This window comes from Hemiscyllium ocellatum, chromosome 8 (genome assembly GCF_020745735.1).
Source record: "Hemiscyllium ocellatum isolate sHemOce1 chromosome 8, sHemOce1.pat.X.cur, whole genome shotgun sequence".
Lineage (NCBI taxonomy): Eukaryota > Metazoa > Chordata > Chondrichthyes > Orectolobiformes > Hemiscylliidae > Hemiscyllium > Hemiscyllium ocellatum.
In genome coordinates, this window is record NC_083408.1 from 22,968,053 (window position 1) to 22,992,045 (window position 23,993).

The 23,993-nt window shown below is 40.9% G+C and overlaps 1 protein-coding gene across 3 annotated transcripts in view; it reads left to right on the forward strand.

Annotated features, from left to right (window-relative positions):
* ubr1 (ubiquitin protein ligase E3 component n-recognin 1) overlaps nt 1–23,993 on the forward strand; it is a 219,437-nt gene that overhangs the window by 57,161 nt on the left and 138,283 nt on the right. For 2 of the 3 annotated variants that reach the window (XM_060828682.1, XM_060828683.1), the window contains exons 13-17: nt 1,162–1,261; nt 2,485–2,613; nt 16,464–16,656; nt 19,336–19,397; nt 21,825–21,935. In XM_060828682.1, coding sequence (XP_060684665.1) covers nt 1,162–1,261; nt 2,485–2,613; nt 16,464–16,656; nt 19,336–19,397; nt 21,825–21,935 — 595 coding nt within the window. The remainder of the gene's footprint in view (nt 1–1,161; nt 1,262–2,484; nt 2,614–16,463; nt 16,657–19,335; nt 19,398–21,824; nt 21,936–23,993) is intronic. The other variant, XM_060828685.1, reaches the window with a different exon arrangement.

A 23,993-nucleotide genomic window follows, 5' to 3' on the forward strand; every position in this document is an offset into this window, starting at 1 on the left:
AACATCAAGTACAGGTGTAAATTATACAGTAAATGGCAGAACCATGAGGAATATTGTACAGGTATTTGGGTGTGTAGCTCCACAGATCATTGAATGTGGCAGTGAAGGTAGATATGGTAGTAAAAAAGGCCTATGACATACTTGCCTTCATCGAAAGGGGCATTGAGTATAAGGACAGGCAACGTATGCTACATCTTTATAGAATTTTAGTTTGGCCTCACTAACAATATTGCCTACAGTTCTGGTCACCACACTGTCGGACGCTTGTGGGTGCTTTGGAGAGGGTGCAGAAAAGGTCTACCAGGATGTTTCCTAGTATGTGGAATTCGGATCCTGTAAGTGAAGGCACTTGTGATATGGAAGGGCAAAATGTGTTGGTGCAGGCTTGGAGGGCTGAACAACTAGTTCCTGTGCTGTATTGTTCTTTGACCTCCCAAGCAGTCCTACCACTCTGTCGCTGATTAAATCTCCTTTTGACCTAATCCCAATGCTACCATTTAAACAACACTCAATCCATTCCTGCAGGTATCGTGGACTTGTAAATAGGATTACCTGTTTATGGTGAGTTATAGGCAGTCCTCAAGACCAGAAGCAATTGGATTTAGCTTCTACTTGGAGAAGTGGTTTCTAACCATTGGATTAAGCTGAGTTTGAACCCAGTTTCTCAAGGTGCAAGGCCAATTTTCCAGTCAGTACCTCAGATAATTTATCTGTATTTAGTTCATAAAAAAATAAGGTTCTGAAAGTCACTGTAGCTTCAAGCTAGGTCAGTTCAGTTGATGGGTGCAGATAATTGGCAGGCTTGTAAGTGAGTGCCATTGCAGCATGGCAAAATCCAGCTTTGTGCAAGTAATTTCTCCTGATTAAGGATAAACCACCTGCTTATCTAATTTATCTAATTCAAGTTTGTAACCGCATCAAAATATTGAGACAGGTAGCATCATGTTTTAAGAGGAAGCTAAGTGTACAGATGAGGGAAGACTGGAATGAAAGATTGTGATGCTACGGTGAAATGGAGATGCATGGGAGGAACCAGGTGTGGTTTGAAACGACTATCCTAAATAGGCTGAAAGGTCTGTTTTTGCTTGTTTGCAGCAAAGGTACCTTAGACTCACCAGGAGAAATTATGTATCTCTTCTCTTCGTTTTCCTTTCTTTGAAGGTATGTTTTGATCTGCAAGCCACCTCTGTGGACAGACAAGCTAAGAGCGCATTTCTTTGAAGGTTTTAAAACATTTTTGAAGCTATTAAAAACCATGCAAGTAAGTAACGGTAAACTTTGACTATACCACTCTTCATGTTGCAGATCCTAAGTTATTAATGGCTTTGACAGAAAATGATTTTGATGTAAACAATTCCCACTAAATAGTTTGCTGAAGTTAGGGGATATAGATATTCAATATTTCTCACTCCTTTGTGCCAGTCATCTGTTAATCCTGTGAGAAATTGACTCGCTAGAAAATGCAGTCAGTCATTTTTGGACAAGTTGGTGTTATTTTAATATTTTTGTCGTTGTTTCCAGATCTCTCTCTGACCTCCTCCGTTCTTATCCATCTAATTGTTTCCAGGCCTTTTAGTCTTTAAGATGACTGTGTGATCCTCCAAACCAGGCCCTTTGAATGTGGGTTTAATTGCTTCACCATTGAAGGCTATGCCTTCAGCTGCCTTGGCTCTAGTCTCTGAAATTCCCATCCCTCTTTCTCTTCCTTTTAAGATACTCCTTTAAAACAATGTTAACTGTCCTAATATTATGTAGCATCAAAGTTCCTTTAAACCGATGTTAACTGTCCTAATATTATGTAGCACAAAGTTTATTTAATATGTGAGGTGCCTGATTAATATGATAAATATTTTAGATATACAATGCAAGTTAATGGCTTTTAGGTGGTGACACAGTAAGACTTTGTAGAAGTATGCATTATGCCTATAAACTTGAACACTTCAACACTAAAGAAACTTAGAATCAGCCAAGTTTCATAGACAGATGTAGATTAACTTGTCGCATTTTTTTCAGAACAAAAGATATTTATGCAACTGCAATTAAAGAGAGCAGAATAGTTTTGTTTGGAGCACTATTATAATTTCTTGAGCTGGTACTGACCATGAACTAGGTTTAATTTTTTTTTCCTTTCGGAATGCTCCAATTTCTTATTAATTTCTCAAAAACACTATGTTCTTTAAGGTTCTAAGTGTTAATAAATCACTTTTCCCTTCTTATAACATTGTAAAATGGGTGATAATGTTCTCCTTAATGCTTACTGAGAAAGACTTCAATATCTTCGTAGTAAACTTTTAAGTTTTCATGACTGCCAATGTGATTCAGGGTTAGGAATGGATAGATTATAATATTAATTTGTCTATTTTTAAAAAATTGAATTTCCTGTGCTTATTGATGTAGCTCATTTAGTTATTTAGCAAGTTCTTGAAGCGACCTGATGTTATCTTGATGAATCGTTAAGCAGTTAATTTTATGCATCATTTGTAGAATATGGAGCCAATGAGCCGACAGATTGGGCAGCACCTTGAGATAGAACCTGAGTGGGAGCCAGCATTTGCTATCCAAGTGCTTCTGAAATGTATTCTGTCCATGATTCAGGAATGGTGTGCATCCGATGTAAGTTTTGAGAATTTGTTTTTATTTTCATAGATTTGCTCTGCAGTTTAACATAGTTCCCCCAAGTTAGCATCACTGAGAGAAAAGTTTGGCTATCCTGTCTTTGTTGCATGATTCTTGAAAGGGTGTCTGACTGAAGAACTTGCCTTGCTCTTTAAACTGGTCTGGTAAACTGTGCTCTTCAAGGACAGATAGCATGATACTTTACGAGTATGATGAGACTGTGGTGTGCTTGTAATGTTCTATGTACTCTTATCGTGTGAAATTAATGTTGGTGTCCGCACACAGTCGCAGAGTTCTGTGTCTGATGTTTTGGTGGTTAGCATCTGCATTCAATCAGCTGCAACCTAAACCTGAGAACTTTACACAAACGTTAATGCTGCAGGAGTCTAAAAGGTTGAAATATGTTAGCATAAACTTATAATTTATTTGGTTATTTGGTCCTTCAAGACTGCTTCTCCATAAATATGACCATGGTTGATCATTCTACTCTGTACACTTTTCTTGCAGACCATTGATCCCTTTAGTTATAGGAACTGTATCTGATTGAAAACATTCAGGATTTTGGCCTCAACCACTCCTGTGGCAGAGAATTCCACTTCAACCCCATGGCTTCAATGTGGACTTCACCAGTTTCCTCATTTCTCCTCCCGCAACCTTATCCCAGTTCCAGACTTCCAGCTCAGCACTGTCATAGAGACGTACAGCACGGAAACAGACCCTTTGGTCCAACCTGTCCATGCCGACCAGATATCCCAACCCAATCTAGTCCCACCTGCCAGCACCCGCCCATATCCCTCCAAACCCTTCTTGTTCATATACCCATCCAAATGCCTCTTAAATGTGGCAATTGTACCACATCCTCTGTCAGTTCATTCCATACACAACCCACCCTCTGTGTGAAAAAGTTGCCCCTGAGGTCTCTTTTATGTCTTTCCCCTCTCACCCTAAACCTATGCCCTCTAGTTCTGGACTCCCCAACCCCAGGGAAAAGACTTTGTCTATTTATCCTATCCATGCCCCTCATAAGTTTATAAACCTCTATAAGGTCACCCCTCAGCCTCTGACGCTCCAGGGAAAACAGCCTGTTCAGCCTCTCCCTGTAGGTCAGATCCTCCAACCCTGGCAACATCCTTATAAATCTTTTCTGAACCCTTTCAAGTTTCACAACATCCTTCCGATAGGAAGGAGACCAGAATTGCATGCAATATTCCAACAGTGGCCTAACTAGTGTCCTGTACAGCCGCAACATGACTTCCCAACTCCTGTACTCAATAGTCTGATCAATTAAAGTAAGCATATCAAATATCTTTTTCACTATCCTATTTACCTGCGACTCCACTTTCAAGGAGCTATGAACCTGCACTCCAAGGTCTCTTTGTTCAGCAACACTCCCTAGGACCTTACCATTAAGTATATAAGTCCTGCTAAGATTTGCTTTCCCAAAATGCAGCACTTCGCATTTATCTGAATTAAACTCCATCTGCCACTTCTTAGCCCAATGGCCCATCTGGTCCAGATCCTGTTGTAATCTGAGGTAATCTTCTTCGCTATCCACTACACCTCCAATTTTGGTGTCATCTGCTAACTTACTAACTGTGCCTCTTATGCTCGCATCCAAATCATTTATATAAATGACAAAAGGCCCAGCATCAATCCTTGTGGCACTCCACTGGTCACAGGCCTCCAGTCTGAAAAACAACCCTCCACCACCACCTTCTGTCTTCTACCTTTGAGCCAGTTCTGTATCCAAATGGCTCATTCTCCCTGTATTCCATGAGATCTAACCTTGCTAATCAGTCTCCCATGGGGAACCTTGTCGAACGCCTTACTGAAGTCCATATAGATCACATCTACTGCTCTGCCCTCATCAATCTTCTTTGTTACTTCTTCAAAAAACTCAATCAAGTTTGTGAGACATGAGTTCCCACGCACAAAGCCATGTTGACTATCCCTAATCAGTCCTTGCCTTTCCAAGTACATGTACATCCTGTCCCTCAGGATTCCCTCCAACAACATTCCCATCGCTGAGGTCAGGCTCACCGGTCTATAGTTCCCTGGCTTGTCTTCACTGCCCTTCCTAAACAGTGGCACCACGTTTGCCAATCCCCAGTCTTCCGGCACCTCACCTGTGACTATCGATGATACAAATATTTCAGGAAGAGGCCCAGCAATCACTTCTCTAGCTTCCCACAGAGTTGTCAGGTACGCCTGATCAGGTCCTGGGGATTTATCCACCTTTAACCATTTGAAGACATTCACCAGTTCCTCCTCTGTAATTTGGACATTTTGCAAGATGTCACCATCTATTTCCCTGCAGTCAGTATCTTCCATATCCTTTTCCACAGTAAATGCTGATGCAAAATATTCATTTAGTATCTCCCCCATTTTCTGTGGCTCCACACAAAGGCTGCCTTGCTGATCTTTGAGGGGCCCTATTCGCTCCCTAGTTACCCTTTGTCCTTAATATATTTGTAAAAACCTCATGACCTGTCCTACCTACTAATCTCCCTTCCCACCTATCCGCTCCACCCTCCCCTCTGACCTGTCACCTTCATCCCCAACCCCCATTCACCTATTGTACTCTTTGCTACCTTCTTCCCAGCCCCACACCCCCATTTATTTCTCCACTCTGGAGGCTCCCTGCCTCCATTCCTGATGAAGGGCCTTTGCCCGAAACGTCGATTTTCCTGCTCCTCAGATGCTGGCTGACCTGCTATGCTTTTCCATCACCACTCTAATCTGGATTCTGGTTTCCAGCATCTGCAGTCCTAATTCCGCAGGTTCATCCATTCTCTGGCTGAATGAATATCTCCTCATCTCAGTGCTAAGTGACCTACTCCATATTTTAGACTGTCACCCCTGATTTTGAACACCCCAGTCATTGGATACATCCTTCCCTCATTTCCCCTGTCTAGTCCTGTTGGAATTGTATGGATTTGTATAAAATTCCTCCCTCATTCTTCTAAATCCTAGTGAATATCATCCAAATCAATTCAGCCTGTCTTTACACATCAGTCCTACCATGCGAAGAATCAAACTGGTAAATCTTATGACCACTGCACTCCCTCTATCGCCAAGACATCCTTCCTCAGATAAGGAGACCAAAACTGTGTACATTATTGTGGGTGTGGTCTCGCCAATGCCCTGTCCAGTTGCCGCAAGACATTTTTGTTCCTGTACCCAAAGTGTCTTGCTGCGAAGGACAACATATTATTTGCCATCTTCACCACCTGCTGTACCTGCATGCTTACTTTCAGTGACTGGTATATAAGGACACCCAGGTGTCTTTGCACCTCTGTTTCCCAATCTATTACAGGCAGTTCTCCTATAACACCATAGTTGCATTCCCGTATGAAGTCATGTTATAGAAAATCATGTCATAAAAAAATGGGGCCTATGGGAAAGATTAGGGGCAAACCAACAAAAAATGCCAGTAAAACTCAAAACAAACCTAGTAGTTAGCCTAACACACACAATCACACCGTCTAAGTAAATTTTGACCTGTTGTATGGTACTATGTAGTGCAACTCATCAGGATCTTCAACTGATTACTCTCGATTGGCACCTGTACCTGTTGGCTGCACTAAGTCTAGCCAGTCTTCTGATCCCATCCACTGTAACACTGCATAAGTCACATCCCAGAATGAAACCTGCCTTGGTAGACTAAGGGCTGAATCTTAATTCCTTTTGCTAAATGTCAGTTTTGACAGTTTTTTTTCAGAGGGTTTCAGATTACGATCTTATTTTACACTTTATTTTACCTTTATCTATCTCCCTATTTTTATTACCTATCCCATCCTTTGGTGTCCCTCTCTCGCATTCTAGCACCAGAGACCATATCCAAAACTATTTCCCACTTCCTGGGTATCCCAGAATTGGCCACCATCCGTGGTGTAGCACCCTCTTGAAAAAGATATTGTGCACCCAGCCAAGAGCTGCGAGTCTGGAGCTGCCCTGCATGGTTCCTGACATTGGCTCTGGCCGTGACAGATAATAGCAAGGTGGTACCTCTCTTTGTGGGTGGGACATGGAGATTCTACTGATGGGGATAGGGTGATGCAGAGGTAGGATGGTCTTTTCTCCCAGGCCAACAGAGAGCGCCATTCTGCTGGAACCAGAGTTATCATTCAGGCCAGTGCAGTCCCAACCAACTTAAGGAATGCACAGACAATAGGAAGATGATTAATGACCTTCTCCACTCTGCCAATGAAAGTGCCCCTATCTTCTTTTTGATACTTCACTCTCGCTCTACCTCTGTTACTGTACCCACCATTTCCTGCAACATCTTCCCCTTTGCTCTCATCCTTGGTAACATCTGACCCTGACTAACCCTGAGTCTCTTCTACACAGCCTACTCAGCACCTCAGGACATCTCCACACATGTACCACAGGTAACAGAGTGCTACCCACCTCTCTCTCCCTCACCCACAATGTGCAGAGTTTCCTTACTCTGACCACCCTGAGCAGCTGACTCATCATGTCCAAGTCCTTGTACTGGTATTATTTGTGCAGTTGGTTACCATAGTAATTAGTCACTGAAACAGATTCGCATGAGTCTGCGGGTATTGTTTAACATCTAAACATAGTATTTTCAAAAGAGAAGAAAAACTCTTAATACAAGCAGCGAAGCCAAATTTCAAACTGTTGTTCAACACTGTCCTTTTGCTGTTGGTCAATACCAGTGAAATTGCACTCTTATATCAACTCTTTAAATTTTTAAGTGAACAGATTGCTCCCAGCTGCTTGTCCTCAGGCCATAGAGACATTTTCACGAAGCTTTTTCAAGTCCATTAACACAAACATTTCACAATAGCTCACATGAAGCTCTTCACAAGAAAGTGCAAGAGCCAACTGGTCATGCAACGCTGATGTGGAGTCCAGTCCTCCATGCACCGTGGTACCTACTGCCGGGGATGAGAATCACGTAATGGCAAATGGGAGTTCTTTTATTTAAAAAAAAAGACAAATCACATGTAATAGAACTATTAAATTGCGTTATATGGAAGCAGATGATAATCAAGCTTCCATATTTTTGCTGCAAAAATATGTAACCTTGCATTTATCTACAGTCATCTGTCATGCCCACTCCTTCAACTTGACCTAATCACACCGAAGCATCTCTGCACTTTCCTCACAGTTTAGCCTCCCACTCAGCTCTGTGCTGTCTGCAAACTTGGAAATATTATATTTAATACCATCTTCTAAAGCAGTAATACTGTGAATAGCTGGGGTCCTAATATCGATCCCTGTGGTATCACACTGGTCACTCAGAAAATGACTTGTTTGTTCCCACTCTGTCTCCTATCCCAAGCCAGTTCTCTATCTATGTCAGTACGCTACCCTGCAAACCCATGTGCTTTAAATTTGCATGTTAATCTCTTATGTGGAACCTTATTGAAGGTCTTCTGAAAGTCTAAGTAGATGACATCCACTGGTTCTGCCTTAGAACATAGAACATAGAAAGATACAGCGCAGTACAGGCCCTTCGGCCCTCGATGTTGCGCCGACCGAATCCTACCTAACCTACACTAGCCCAATAACTTCCAAATGCCTATCCAATGCCCGCTTAAATGACCATAAAGAAGGAGAGTTCACCACTGCTACTGGCAGGGCATTCCATGAACTCACAACCCGCTGTGTAAAGAATCTACCCCTAACATCTGTCCTGTACCTACTACCCCTTAATTTAAAGCTGTGTCCCCTAGTAACACCTGACTCCATTAGCGGTAAAAGGTTCTCAGTGTCGACCCTATCTAAACCCCTAATCATCTTATACACCTCTATCAAATCTCCCCTAAACCTTCTCTTCTCCAATGAGAACAGCCCCAAGTGCCTCAGCCTTTCCTCATAAGATTTTCCTACCATTCCAGGCAACATCCTGGTAAACCTCCTCTGCACTTGTTCCAATGCCTCCACATCCTTCCTATAGTATGGCGACCAAAACTGCACACAATACTCCAGATGAGGCCGCACCAGAGTCTTATACAGTTGCAACATGACCTCAGGACTCCGGAACTCAATTCCTCTACCAATAAAGCCCAGTACACCATATGCCTTCCTCACAGCACTATTTACCTGGGTGGCAACTTTCAGAGATCTGTGTACATGGACACCAAGATCCCTCTGCTCATCCACACTACCAAGTAGCCTACCATTAGCCCAGTAATCCATCATCTTGTTACTCCTACCAAAGTGAATGACTTCACACTTAGCTACATTGAATTCCATTTGCCACCTTTCTGCCCAGCTCTGCAACTTATCTATATCCCGCTGTAACCTACCACTTCCTTCCTCACTATCCACAACTCCACCGACTTTTGTGTCATCCGCAAACTTGCTTACCCAGCTTTCAAGCCCTTCCTCTAGATCATTTATAAAGATAACAAAAAGCAATGGTCCCAAAACAGATCCTTGTGGTACACCGCTAGTAACTGCACTCCAAGATGAACATAGTCCATCAACTACTACCCTCTGTCTCCTTCCAGCCAGCCAATTCCTAATCCAAACCTCTAATGTATCCTCAATGCCATACCTCCGTAGTTTTAGCATTAGCCTACCATGGGGAACCTTATCGAACGCCTTACTAAAATCCATATACACAACATCTACTGCTTTACCCTCGTCCACTTCCTTAGTCACCTTCTCAAAGAACTCAATAAGGTTTGTGAGGCACGACCTGCCCTTCACAAAACCATGCTGGCTATCCTTGATCACGTTATTCCTATCCAGATGTTCATAAATCTTATCCCTTACCATTCTCTCTAAGACTTTGCCCACCACTGAAGTCAGACTCACTGGCCTATAGTTACTAGGGCTATCCCTACTCCCTTTCTTGAACAAGGGGACCACATTCGCTATCCTCCAGTCCTCTGGTACTATTCCCGTTGACAATGACGACATAAAAATCCAGGCCAATGGCTCTGCTATCTCCTCCCTAGCTTCCCATAGGATCCTAGGGTAAATGCCATCAGGCCCAGGAGACTTATCTATTTTCATCCTCTCCAATATTCCCAGAACCTCTTTCCTGCATATTTCCAGGCCATCCATTCTAATCATTTGTGACTTCATATTCACATCAGCAACAGTGTCCTGTTCCTGAGTGAATACTGATGAAAAGTATTGATTTAGTGTCTCTCCAATCTCCTTCGCCTCCACACACAACTTCCCACTACTATCCTTGACTGGACCGATACCTACCCTAGTCATCCTTTTATTCCTGAAGCCTTAAGACCTCTACAGTTACATTCTTTGAAAGTTCCAATGGATTTGTCAACCATTATTTCCCTTTCATAATTCAATGCCGACTCTGTCCAATTCTGCCACTGTTTTTCCAAGAACTCTCTGATGAAATCCTTTATGATGGACTCCATTTTCGTAAATGATAGATTAACTTGTCTTTAATTTCCTGTTTTCTCTCTAACTCCCATATTTTAAATAATGGGGTTACCTGAGCCACCCTTCAATCCATAGGAACTCTGAGATTTCCAGAGTCTATCGAATCATGAAAGATGGCCATCAATGCATCCACTAATTCTAAACTCCAAATCCTCAGGTCTGGTGCTTTTTGTTTTGGCCAATTTGTCTGCTTCCCTGGATCTAATACTATCCCTAATTTCTCTTGTTAGCTGTAGACAGGCTAGTTCATGCCAGTTTTTATTTTTGTGCCAGACAGGAATGAACAATTATCACAGTTCTTCTGTGCACTGTTTAAATGTTTGCTATTGCTAATCTACTGTTGTCTGTTTAAGTAATACTCCCCAGTTTATCATAGCCAGCTCGTGCCTTTGTAGTTTCCTCTGTTTGGATTCAGGACCATAGTTTATGCCGCTGTTAGTGTGGTTACATTATGGTTATTCTTTCCCAAGGGGCATTGTACAGCTATATTGTCAATTATTCCTTTCTCATGACACACTATGCAGTCTAGAATGGCTTGTCCTCTAATTGGTTCTTCAACATATTGATTGTGAAAACCATCCAATATACACTGCAGGAATTGCATCTCAAAGGTATTGTTATAATTTAATTTGCCCAATATGTATGCAAATTAAAGTCTCCCGTAATTATAGCTGTACCTTTTATTGCCTGCGTCTCTAATTTCTCTTTAATGCCTCCCTCAGCATTACTATAACTGTTTGTGGGTCTGTATACAGCCTGCTCTTCTGTTTTCATCCCCTTGTCTCTAAACTTTACCTATATTGATTCCACTTCACTGGAGCTAAATTCCTTCTGCGTTGTGTTAACCAGCAATGCTGGTTACCTAACTCCTTTTTCCTCCTCGTCTGTCTATTCTTCCTCAACGTAAAATGCCCCGGTCACTCTGCAACCACTTCTCTGTAATCACAACTATATTTTACTCATTTATATCTATTTGCATGACTAATTTGTCCATTTTGCTGTGAGTGGTCTGTGTGTTAAGAACAGGACCTTAAGTATTGTCGTCTTATCATTTTTGGTCCTGTTCACATTATTTTGCATTATGGTTTGAATTCGCTGTCTATTGCTTCTTATTTCTGATTCTGTCTTTGTTTGACCTTCTTTCCATTTCGACTGTCTTCCCATATAGATTTGCATTTCCATGCCATTTTAGTTTAAAACCTTCCCTACCATAATTGAAATAATTGGCATGATCAATTTTTTTAAATGATCTTCATGGTAAATCTTCTTCCCTATATTTTAACAGTCATATAGGGGCAGTTAGGTTGTAGATCCCAGAAGGGCAAAGAGACAACAGGACTTTCACAAACGCAGGTCATTCCAAAGTTGTCCACAGCCAATCAACTACTACTAATGTGTGATCAGCGTTGCAATGTAGGAAACAGTATTCCTATGATCAGTGTCAATTGTGATTGTTTTACTTTGTTCCAGAAATGAGGTACTGATTCAGATCGTTGCTCAGATGTGACTCTTTGGCAAATAACTCTTAGAGGGCAAAATCTTTCACCTAAATGTCTGGCATTCTCAGGGGCTTCCATTGAGATATTCCACTGAGATAATCAGTTTGGGCTGTTAGGTTCAGTTAAATTACTGGAGCTCATACATGCTGTTATGTCCTGAATACTGCGAGCTCGCAAAGTTACATTTGCTTCTGCTTGTTAGCTATACCTGGTATAAATTGTGCTTCTGAAGCAATTTACAGTATTCAGGTATTTGGAAAACAAGACCTCCATTCTTAAATGATTCCCGGTTTTAATTTATTTCCTTTAAGCCAGGCAGATAGTAAAGGTGGCAATGGGATGGCATTTTTTCTGACAGCGACCACAGCACCATAAGTTTGTTATGGAAAGGAAGAATGTGGTCTGATGATTTTGCATTGGGGAATTGCAGATTTTTTTAAAAAATAAGGCAGGATCTGGCCAAAATGGATTGGAAGCAGCTACTTAAGGGTGTGAATGCACGTTCGAACATGGGGAGTGCAACATGTTCCCCTTATGGTGAAATGTAGGAACAACAAGGCCAGAGAACCCTGGATGTCGACAAGTATTCAGAACTGGATACAAAGGAAAAGAGAGGTGTATAACAGGTAGCAAATCATCTGAGGACCCAATGGAATATTGAATACACTTAATGGAATATTGAAAACTTAAAGCAATTAGGAGAGCAAACACAGGGAGTGAGAAAACACTGGTGGGTAAGATTAGGGAAAGTCCTGAGAAATTCTGAAGTAAATCAAGGGGAAGAGAATAAGGGGAAAAAGGAGGATCCATTAGGGACAATGAGGAAATCTGTGTGGAACCAGAGGACATTGGTAGAATGTTAAACAAGTACTTCACCTGACTTCTGTCAGGAGGAGGAGGATGCAGGTTCGGAATTTGGGAAAATGGGCAGAGGTTTTTGAGCAGTTTAATATCAGGAGTGAATAAGTATTGGAGCTTTTGGTGAGCTTTAAAGGGGACAAATCCCCAGGCATAATTAAGTTGCCTGCCAGGCTGCAGTGGAAGACAAGGGGAGGAAATTACAAACCATGATCCAAATTTTTAATTCCTCTCTCATCTTAAGAGAACTGGAGGATATATGGTTCCACTTTTCAAGAAGAATGGTAAGGATGAACCAGTTAGTTATAGACCAATGAGTCTCCGATCAGTGGTAAGGAAGCTATTGGAGGTAATTCTGAAGGAGAAAGTTACTTTCCTTTTAGAGAATCAAAGCTTAATCAGAGATGGTCGGTAAGGCTTTGTCAGAGAGAGACCACGTCTAATATCTGGTTAGATATTTTGAGGTGGGGAACAGGCATCTGGATGAGTGTCACATAGTTGATATGGATTTCGGTAAGGCTTCTGACAAGGTGGGAGACTGATAAAGAAGCCAAAAGCACATGAGATCAAAGATAACTTGGCAGGTTGGATCCAGAATTAGCTACTGACAGAAGACAAAGGTGGGGATGATAAGTTCATGGATGTCACAAAGGTAGCATGAAGATTGGCTGTGAGATTGACAGTAAGGAAGAAGGTCTTAGGTTGCAGAAGGATAGAGATGGATCGGTCATTTTGGCAGATCAGTGGCAGGTGCAGTTTAACCCTGACAAGCATGAAGAGATGCACTTGGAAGAAGGATTAAAACAAGGAAGAAAGCTCAGAGGAATACAGGGTATCTTGGGATGCTCGTCCACAAATCCCAGAAGATAACAGAATAGCTTAATAAGGTACACTAGCCTTTAACAGTCTATGTCAGGCATAGGTTATGAGAGCAGGGAGTTTATTTGGCGCTGCACAGAACTCTGATTAGACCACGCTGGAGTACTGTATGCAGTTCTGGTCACCACGTAATGGGAAGAATATGATTATACAGGAGGAGTTGCAGAAGGGATGTGTCAGGGATGGAGCACTTCAGCTTTGAAGAGAGGGTGGATAAGTTTGGGTTGTTTTCTTTGCAGCAGAGAAGGTTGCGGGAGGAATCTGATAAGATTGAGGGGCATGAATGGGGTGGGTAGAATACTTTTTTGCCCCTTGGTTGAAGGGTCATTAACAGAGCGCACACTTTTAAGGTGAAAGGCAGGAGATTTAGAAGGGAGTTGAGGAAATTTTTTATCACTGTCAGTTTCTGAAATTCCCTTCTGGGATGAGTGGTAGAGGCGGGTAACATCACAACCTTGAAGAAGTACTTGGATGAACACTTGACATGTCATAGCATTCAAGGCTACAGGCCTACTGGTGGAAAATGTGTCTAAGTAGATTTAGCGTACAATACAGACTTGGGCTGAAATCCTCTTCTGTAGTGTATGATTCTGTGATCTTGATTGTGTTCTCGAGCTGGTTGATGCTCTGGACCTATAAAGGTGAAACAATGCATCTTCTTAGTAAGACCGTCCATCTCACTGAGGAGTCTAAAACCAATAACCTGTTATGAAAACTCAGATTCCTCCACCACAGCCTAGGATACTGTGATATTCTAAAACTGGGATGCTATTCTAAATGGAACAACCCACAACATTCCTCAAAAACAAATCTCCCAATGTTCACTTTTGACTTGCAGCACACCACCCCAATGAGTTGTGACAGCTTAGAGTTACATGGCACATCCAAAGTTCATAGATGGTAAGAACCTTGGAAACACACTAAGAGTGAGGATTTTATTTCAAGTGGATAGAGACAGCTCGTGAAATGAGCAGATATGAAATTCAAGTTGAGGAAATGTAAAGTGATTCCTTGGAAAGAAATATTGCAGAGAAGTAATGTGAACTATAGTCTAATTTTAATGGTGGTGAACAAATGGAGACCTTGCACGCACATCTTTGAAGGTGCCAGGAAATGTTGAGAAAACTTTTAAACAGCATATGGGATCTTTAGGTTTACATATAGTTGAAAATAAGCCCTTAGCTGGAATATTGTTTTCCATTCTTGAAACAATGGAATGATTTGCAAAGAAGTACACGAGGATGGTGCCAGGCATATGGGATAACAGTAATGTGAAGAAACTGGAGAACATACTGTAATGATGATGGACCACACTACCAAAGGTACATTGTGATGTGATCTAGGGATCAGTAAACTTTCTTTTAAAAGTAGGCAGTGTCTGAGATTTGAGGTTCTTATTAAGGGAACAAAACTATAGATAATTCTTCTATTACACAGTGGTTGCGTTCTTGTGCAACCCTGCATTGTAGTAATATCACGCTGTAGAAACAGCACTTAAAGTAATGACATTGTAATCGCGTCACAGCCAACACATGTTTTAAAAGCTTTAGGAGTAGGTTCCAAAATTCACATTAACGAAACACCCGTTATAACAGACTGTACAAGATTCTACAGTCAAAAAACTGTTACTGTACAAAGTTATAACAATAAAACAATCTACAACATATATAAAAGTTATATTTCTAACATTCAGAATTAAAATGAACCAACTATGGGTAACAGTGGTCAAACACCCTACAAATAGCAAATGAGATAGCCTCCACAGATTCCTCATAAATCCCACAAAATGTTAGTGACACTGTAGGTCACCAAATCGATTTAAATGACTGTAAAAAGTGACTCAAAATATCTATTCAATTCACCAGCCATTTCCTCTTTGTCCGTTGTTAATTTCCCAGATTCTCATCAAAGAGGAATAATGCTCATTGAATGTGCTTTTATCCTTTTTAAACTCTTATCGGTTTCTTAACTTTGCTTTCTCTCCTATTCTAATTTCTTTTTCTTTCAATCCAAACTTTTGACTGACCACTAATCTTCTCAGAATTATACACTTTTACTTATAACTAGATATTTCTCCCTACACAGAAACAAATTGAGAAGATTTGATCAAGGTTAAGTTTATTGACAGTGTAGGAAGAGATTGCTGTTCTCAGGCTCGTTTATTTAACCACATGACATGAGGAAATGTTTTTGTCTTTATGCAGCGAGTTGTTGTGATCAGAAATGTACTGGCTGAAAAGCTGGTGAAAGCAGATTCAAGATTAACATTCAAAAGTGAATTAGGTCAATGATTGAAGGAAACGTTAGGAGTAGAGTGAGATTAATTTGATAGTTCTACTTGGTTTTTAAAAGCATGATGAGCCAAAGAGTCATCTTTGTTGTGTCATGCAAAGACAGTTTATAATTTCTTGGTCCTTATTTTGGTAAAAGATTAACAAACTTGAACACATTACAGGATTCCTACTGCTTCAGGTAAAGATGCATGCATCACTTTTTTCTGGAATAACAATACTCAATAAAAGTGGATACTTCAAAGACAATGCTCAGATTTCTTATGAGCCCTCTAATTTTGCATATATAACACGAGTTAGAAGCAGGAGTTGGCCATTTGGCTGTTTAGTCCTGCTCTGCCATTTAATAAAGTCATGACTAATTGTACCCTCAACATTCCCATTGACTTCCAGTAATTTTCACCTCCTCAACTGCCATTTTCCTATGTGTCTTTCTTACTAAACTCCCCTGAGTCTCTTCTCTCAAAGTTCACCTGCCTAACTGTCCATTCGAGCCCTCCAGTGAAGTTTCTGTTCCCTGTGAACCAATTTGAAGATATCTCCCTACCTTTGAGTGCTATGAACATATAACAAACCATGATCTCTTTTGGCTCCCATGTGTTAAAAGAATCTGTCCTCCTATAATTGGTTTATTACCTTCACATGAAAGGAAAAGGCATTTATTTTCAAAGTTAATTGTTTTTGAAAGCACATTGTGAAACATTTGAACTTCACTACTCCAGAGGGCATTGGGTGCTCAGCTGTTGAATATGTTCAGCACTTGGACAAGTCAATATATTTTGAGCAATAAAGGAGTTGAGCAATATGGGAAAGGATGGGAAAGTGGTGTGATGGAGATTTTGTGCTGATGAAGCTGCTTCGAGGGGCTATCAGGAGTACTCTTGCTCCTATTTCATATGTTTGTATTTCTCATGTGTACCTGCAGGAACAAGTTCTTCTTCAAGCTTACAAGGAATGCCACCGTCTTTTATCCCAATGTACTAACGAGTGCAGTCAGCGGGATGCAAGGAAGCAGCTCAACACGTTGAACATGTGTGGTCACTCCATCAGCTTGAAACGTTACTTGGTATCTCGAGAACCTGTCAGCATCCATCTTCCCTTATCCAGGCTCCTTGCAGGTTGGTTGAAGGGAGTTGCTTCACTAGCATAATAGTAATGACATAAGCAATGCAGCTTTGAAGCATCTTGAGCAACATAGTGATATGGTAGCAGACTAGCCATTTAATTCCCAGAGTGCTATGGACTCAAACCTGGTGTAACTCTTTTAGGAAAACAAACCTTTAACTTGAGCTTTGATCAGTAATGGAAAGGTGATGTGGAATCCTCTGCTTGATTGTCTAAGACTGTAAAATTTTATTCCTGTTTGATAATGTAGATCAATTCTAAAACTCATTTGGCTGACAGATGCATTTCAGGAGAGGAAGGCTGCCGTCAACACCTGGTCTGGCCTCCATGTGACATCAGGCCGGCAGTAATGTGATTGCCTCTCAACTGTCCACTGAGATAGCCAGGCATGGCACTCAGTTCAAGGGCAATTAGTGATGGGCAACAGGCATTAACCTTGCCCGTGATGCCAACATCCCATGAAAGAATAAAGGAAAAGTTCAACAGGACAATCAGTACAGTGACTCAGTCATTTTACTTATTGCAATCCAAACTAAAAACAGTAATGAAGTAATAAGTACATCATAAGATTGTCCAAAGTTAAAAATCTCGCAACACCAGGTTATAGTCTAACAGGTTTATGTGGAAGCACTAGCTTTCGGAGCGCTGCTCCTTTATCAGGTGGTTGTGAAATATAAGTACTATACTTCACAACCATCTGATGAAGGAGCAGCGCTCCGAAAGCTAGTGCTTCCACATAAACCTGTTGGACTATAACCTGATTTTGTGATTTTTTTTTAAACTTTGTACACCCCAGTCCAACACCGGCATCTCCAAATCATGATAAAATTATCTATCTTCCTTTTTTCCAGTTTTTACCCTTTTAAATCTGTAACTTTAGGTGATGGTGATACAGCCATGACCGAATTCACCCGTTACTAATTATTAACATTGTAGACAATTTAACACTTATACAGATATGCTTCCATTCTGTTTCTCACCAATTCTCATAAGTTCAAACTCACTCAGCCATGCATTTTAAAATTAATTAAAAAACTGCTGTAACAATTCCAAAAGGCAAGTGTAGACTTTTTTTTTAGATGTAAAGTCTAGGACCAATGAGTGCTTTTGTCTATACATTATTGAGTTAATAAAGTTATTTAATCCTTAAATATTCTAGATAGATAAAGTAAGCAGACAGAAATAATGCACCGCGAAGAAATCTGAACAACTTGAATCCAAAGATTCAAAGCGCAGACAGCTGAGGGAGCACAGTCTGTGTATGAGGGGTGAGGAGTGTGGGTGAGGCATGGGATCTGTGGATGAGGGGTGGGGACAGGTGGGTTGGCTATGCTAAATTGCTCATTGTGTCCGGGGAACTGGAGGTGGATTAGCCATGGAAAATGCAAGGTAACAAGGATAGGGTAGGAGGGTGGGTCCATGTGGGATGCTGTCCGAAGGATCAATGTGGACCTGATGGGACAACAGGGCTGCTTCCACATTGTACGGATTTTATGATTCAGATCAAAATGAGACTAAGCTTGTAAACACTCCAGGATAGATGCTTTTTTTGTATTTCTGGTTTTCAGGAGAAACATAACAGTTTAGGCTCCGTTTTTATTTTGTTCTCCGTCAATAGTTGTCCTGATGTCCTGTGTTCTATAGTAAATCATAGCAGCCTTCAAACTCTTGTGCTCAGTTTTTATTAATGCTTGGAAATCTGCAACATGGCGGTGTTGTAACTTGGATTTTTAGTAAGGGGCAGTGATGGACACATGGTATATATTAAGCACTTTATACTATGGGAAGTCACACAGCCGGTTCTAGATTTTGCTTTTGTAAACTTGTGTTGCTTAGAGTATTTTTAGCCATCAAGTCTGGTTTTGACAGGCTGGACTCTTCTGGTAATGGTAGATGAATGATTTATCTGTTGTCACATACACCTTGAAGATACAGTGATTAAGTGTTTTGTTCCTACAGTGTGGCACTATTTTGAGGTACAATAACGATAAAAAGAAATTAGTTAGATAGGAATTCATCTTCTGTTCAAATTAGAATCTCAAGCACAGCTTCAGGGCTTCTTCAAAGTAGCTGAAAGACATTCTGGTCCTCAGACAGTCCTGTGCTGAAAACAGCAATGATAAGGATATGCAGGTTAGGTGAATTGGCCATACTAAATTGCCCAAAGTGTTCAGGGATGTGAAGGCTAGGTATATTTGTCAGGTGTAAATGTAGAGTAATAGAGTAGGGGAATGGGTCTGGGTGGGTTACTCTTCAGAGGGTCGACGTAGACTTATACAGGCCAAATGGCCTGTTTCCACTCGGGATCCTATGAATGCTAATGGCGTGAGAGGCTGTTGGTTTTATTGCTGCTGCCAATACTATCAGGAGTCCAGGCTCCAGGCCTACTGCTGCTGGGAATCTAGGTTCCAGGCACTGCTGTTGCAGCAGCCACTACCCCACCAACATCACTCCCGTTTCTAAAATGAAGAAGTACCTCTTAGACGATAAAGACAGTAAGTACATAGAGAAATCGTATCGGTTAATGTAATTCTTTTGCCAAGTTAAAATCTACATTTAAGTTGACTTGGCCATTTTCCCTATAGTGTTGGAATGAGGTCTTACAATTTTCTTAACTTGTGGTATTATTTACAATTACTGTACAGGTTCTTACACGTTACTGTGTATTATAGGTTTGCACGTACATCTAAGCAAGAGTGGAGCAATTGACAAGTTAGAAGAATATGTACCCTCCGTAAGTAAGAAGCAATAAAAAATCACTTTCCCTGTATTTCAAGATCCTACTCTTCAATGTCTGAGTAACCTTTCGTTTATAATATTATTTAAGAGAGATGTCAAGAGGTTTGCTGCTAAATTATTGAAATGCAACCTGCTGCTTATTCACGTGCAGCCAACTTTTGTTTTTAATATGTGTCCCTTTTTTTGTGGGCCAAAACCTTGGTGCATAATGAGAAGTTTCACGTGATGTAAGTCAGTGATGAAATTTCCAGCTTACTGTCACTCAGTGAAATTGCAGATTAGCCTCTGTCTGTGATTTTTGATTCTATGATACATGTGTTAATTGAAAGTATTACATACAGATAAAAGTTTTATATTTAATCTTTGGGTTTGGAGTAAGTTTAGCTTTTTCAGTTTTCTCTAAAGCACAGATGCATATAGTCTTTCCTTTTTTTTTGTAACTACATTCTTCATAGAAACTAAACTAAAATAAGCCTTTAGAACATAGAACATAGAAAGATACAGCGCAGTACAGGCCCTTCGGCCCTCGATGTTGCGCCGACCGAATCCTACCTAACCTACACTAGCCCAATAACTTCCAAATGCCTATCCAATGCCCGCTTAAATGACCATAAAGAAGGAGAGTTCACCACTGCTACTGGCAGGGCATTCCATGAACTCTCAACCCGCTGTGTAAAGAATCTACCCCTAACATCTGTCCTGTACCTACCACCCCTTAATTTAAAGCTGTGTCCCCTAGTAACACCTGACTCCATTAGCGGTAAAAGGTTCTCAGTGTCGACCCTATCTAAACCCCTAATCATCTTATACACCTCTATCAAATCTCCCCTAAACCTTCTCTTCTCCAATGAGAACAGCCCCAAGTGCCTCAGCCTTTCCTCATAAGATTTTCCTACCATTCCAGGCAACATCCTGGTAAACCTCCTCTGCACTTGTTCCAATGCCTCCACATCCTTCCTATAGTATGGCGACCAAAACTGCACACAATACTCCAGATGAGGCCGCACCAGAGTCTTATACAGTTGCAACATGACCTCAGGACTCCGGAACTCAATTCCTCTACCAATAAAGCCCAGTACACCATATGCCTTCCTCACAGCACTATTTACCTGGGTGGCAACTTTCAGAGATCTGTGTACATGGACACCAAGATCCCTCTGCTCATCCACACTACCAAGTAGCCTACCATTAGCCCAGTAATCCATCATCTTGTTACTCCTACCAAAGTGAATGACTTCACACTTAGCTACATTGAATTCCATTTGCCACCTTTCTGCCCAGCTCTGCAACTTATCTATATCCCGCTGTAACCTACCACTTCCTTCCTCACTATCCACAACTCCACCGACTTTTGTGTCATCCGCAAACTTGCTTACCCAGCTTTCAAGCCCTTCCTCTAGATCATTTATAAAGATAACAAAAAGCAATGGTCCCAAAACAGATCCTTGTGGTACACCGCTAGTAACTGCACTCCAAGATGAACATAGTCCATCAACTACTACCCTCTGTCTCCTTCCAGCCAGCCAATTCCTAATCCAAACCTCTAATGTATCCTCAATGCCATACCTCCGTAGTTTTAGCATTAGCCTACCATGGGGAACCTTATCGAACGCCTTACTAAAATCCATATACACAACATCTACTGCTTTACCCTCGTCCACTTCCTTAGTCACCTTCTCAAAGAACTCAATAAGGTTTGTGAGGCACGACCTGCCCTTCACAAAACCATGCTGGCTATCCTTGATCACGTTATTCCTATCCAGATGTTCATAAATCTTATCCCTTACCATTCTCTCTAAGACTTTGCCCACCACTGAAGTCAGACTCACTGGCCTATAGTTACTAGGGCTATCCCTACTCCCTTTCTTGAACAAGGGGACCACATTCGCTATCCTCCAGTCCTCTGGTACTATTCCCGTTGACAATGACGACATAAAAATCCAGGCCAATGGCTCTGCTATCTCCTCCCTAGCTTCCCATAGGATCCTAGGGTAAATGCCATCAGGCCCAGGAGACTTATCTATTTTCATCCTCTCCAATATTCCCAGAACCTCTTTCCTGCATATTTCCAGGCCATCCATTCTAATCATTTGTGACATATACCATGTCTCCATGATACCATGATCTCAAAGTTGCTTGAGTTATATTAAAGGTTATATCTGGTGTGTTTTCAAAGATTGTACCTATATTTTGTAAAATTTTGTTTTGAGTCAGGAAATTACAGTAGCCATTAGAATATATAAAACTGTCCAGCTTTTTAAAAGTCTGGAGTCATTTAAGTTTACACATCCTTAATATTTACTAGTGTTGTTATTAGTTGGATAATTAGCTTGGCAAAATGGTGTCATATTTAACAGGTATTGTTTTTTGAAACACATACTTGCTCTATATTAACCACATACTGTTGTGCTAATTATCGCAGTCAGAGTTTCAAGTTGAAAAATTGATGGACTACCCATTGCGCTGCTTAGTGCTGATGGCTCAGGTCTCAGCTGATATGTGGAGAAGAAATGGATTTTCTTTAGTAAATCAGGTACTGTGGAGATGGCGACTTACTTATTTATCAACAAGCATTTTTTTTACTTTTGATGTGATTGCTTTTTATGCAAGAAAGTTCATGCCAGTGAGGGTACTATGAACATGGGTTGATATTTATTGAACCTCGACTCGCTCTGATCTCTGCAGTGAGAAGTTCAGGAAATGTACTTGTCAACCTCATCAAAACCTGAGAATGAGGAATCCAGAACAAATCTCTTCTAAACCGAAAAGAGTGATTCTTTTTGAATTTGATTCTGAGAAATAGAAACCTTGTACATGGTCGAACTTGAAGAAAATAGTCGTACAACACAGAAACTGACCCTTTGTATAAAACAGTCTATGCTGACCATAATCATTAAACTAGTTCCACCTGCCTGCGCTTGACCCATATCCTTCCAAACATTCTTTACTCATGTACTTATCCAAATGTGTTTTAAATGCTGTACCTGCATTCACCACTTCCTCTGGAAGTTAATTTCACATGTGAACCACTCTCTATTCTGAGTAAAAGGATTGCCTCTCATGTCTTTTTAAAATCTTTCTCCTCTCATGTTAAACATATGCTCCTTCATCTTGAAATCCCCAACTCTAGAGAAACGACACTTGGCATTCACCTGATCTATATCCCGAATGATTTTATAAATCTCTGCAAGGTCACTGTTCAACCTCCTACACTGGAAAAAATCCCAGTTTACACAGCCTCTCCTTGTAATTCAAACTCTCTATTCCCACAACATCCTGGTGAATCTTTTCTGAACTCTCTCTAGCTTAATAATATCCTCCCTACAACAGGGTGACCAGAAGTGGTAACAGTACTCCAAAAGAGGCCTCACCAATTAACCTCAGCATGGCACCCCAGCTCCTAAATTGAAAGATTTGAGCAATGAAGGCAACCATCCTGTCTACTGATGCAAACTTCAACAAATTATGTATATGAACCACAAGGTCCTTCTGTTCTACAGTTTTACTCAAGGCCTAACTTTTAATTGGCTAAGACCTGCCCTTGTTTGTTTTACCAAAATGTTGTACCTCGCATTTGTCCAAAATTAAACTTCATCTGCCACTCCTCAGCCCAATGACCCAATTGGTCAAGATCTCTTTGTAATCTTACATAACCTTCTTCACTATCCACTGGACACCAATTTTGATGTCATCTGCAACCATGCCTTCTATACTTTCATCTAAATCATTTATATAAGTGATGAACAATAGATGGGTGGGTTAATAAGTTTGTAGACAATACAAAGATCGGAGTTGCAGATAGTCTAGAAGGTTGTCAAAAGGTACAGCAGGATATAGATCAAATTCAAATGTGGGTGGAGAATTGGCAGAATGGAGTTTAATTCAGGTAAATGTGAGATGCTACACTTTGGGGAGATTAAATGTTCAGGAAAAGTATGCAGATAATGGCAGGACCCTGCATTCATGTACAAGTGATCTTGGGATTCAAGTCTGCAGATTTATGGAAGTGTCCACACAAGTATATAGAGTTGTAAAGAATGCTTGTGGCATGCTTGCCTTTATTGGTCGGGAAATTGAGTCCAAAAATCAGGATGTCATGTTGCAGCTTTATAAGGTCCGAGGGATTTATCCACTTTTATGTATTTTAGGACACCCTATGAAGTGCCTTAGGATATTTTGCTATATTAAAGTTAAAATAAAAATAGTTGCCTGTTTAAAATAAGATTTTCGGGGTGCTAAAGTTATTTGGAAGGCTATGGACGCACTTTTGTTAATTTGGCTTGGTTCTAGTCAAATAATCTGTGATCCTCAATCTCCTGATTGATTGGTCAAAAGCAAATGCTACTGATTTGGATATTTCACCTGTCAGAGATTCAAGATTATCTTAGCGCATTAAGTTTGTTGGTTGTCCAACATGTGTCATAGAATCTCTACAGCGTAAAAGCAGGCCATTTGGCCCATCGAGTCCACACCGACCATCTGGACAGCATCCCAGACAGGCCCTTTACCCTATCCCTGTAAATCTGAATTTCCTATGGCAAACCCACTCAACCTGCATAATCCTACGACTATGGGCAATTTAGCATGACCA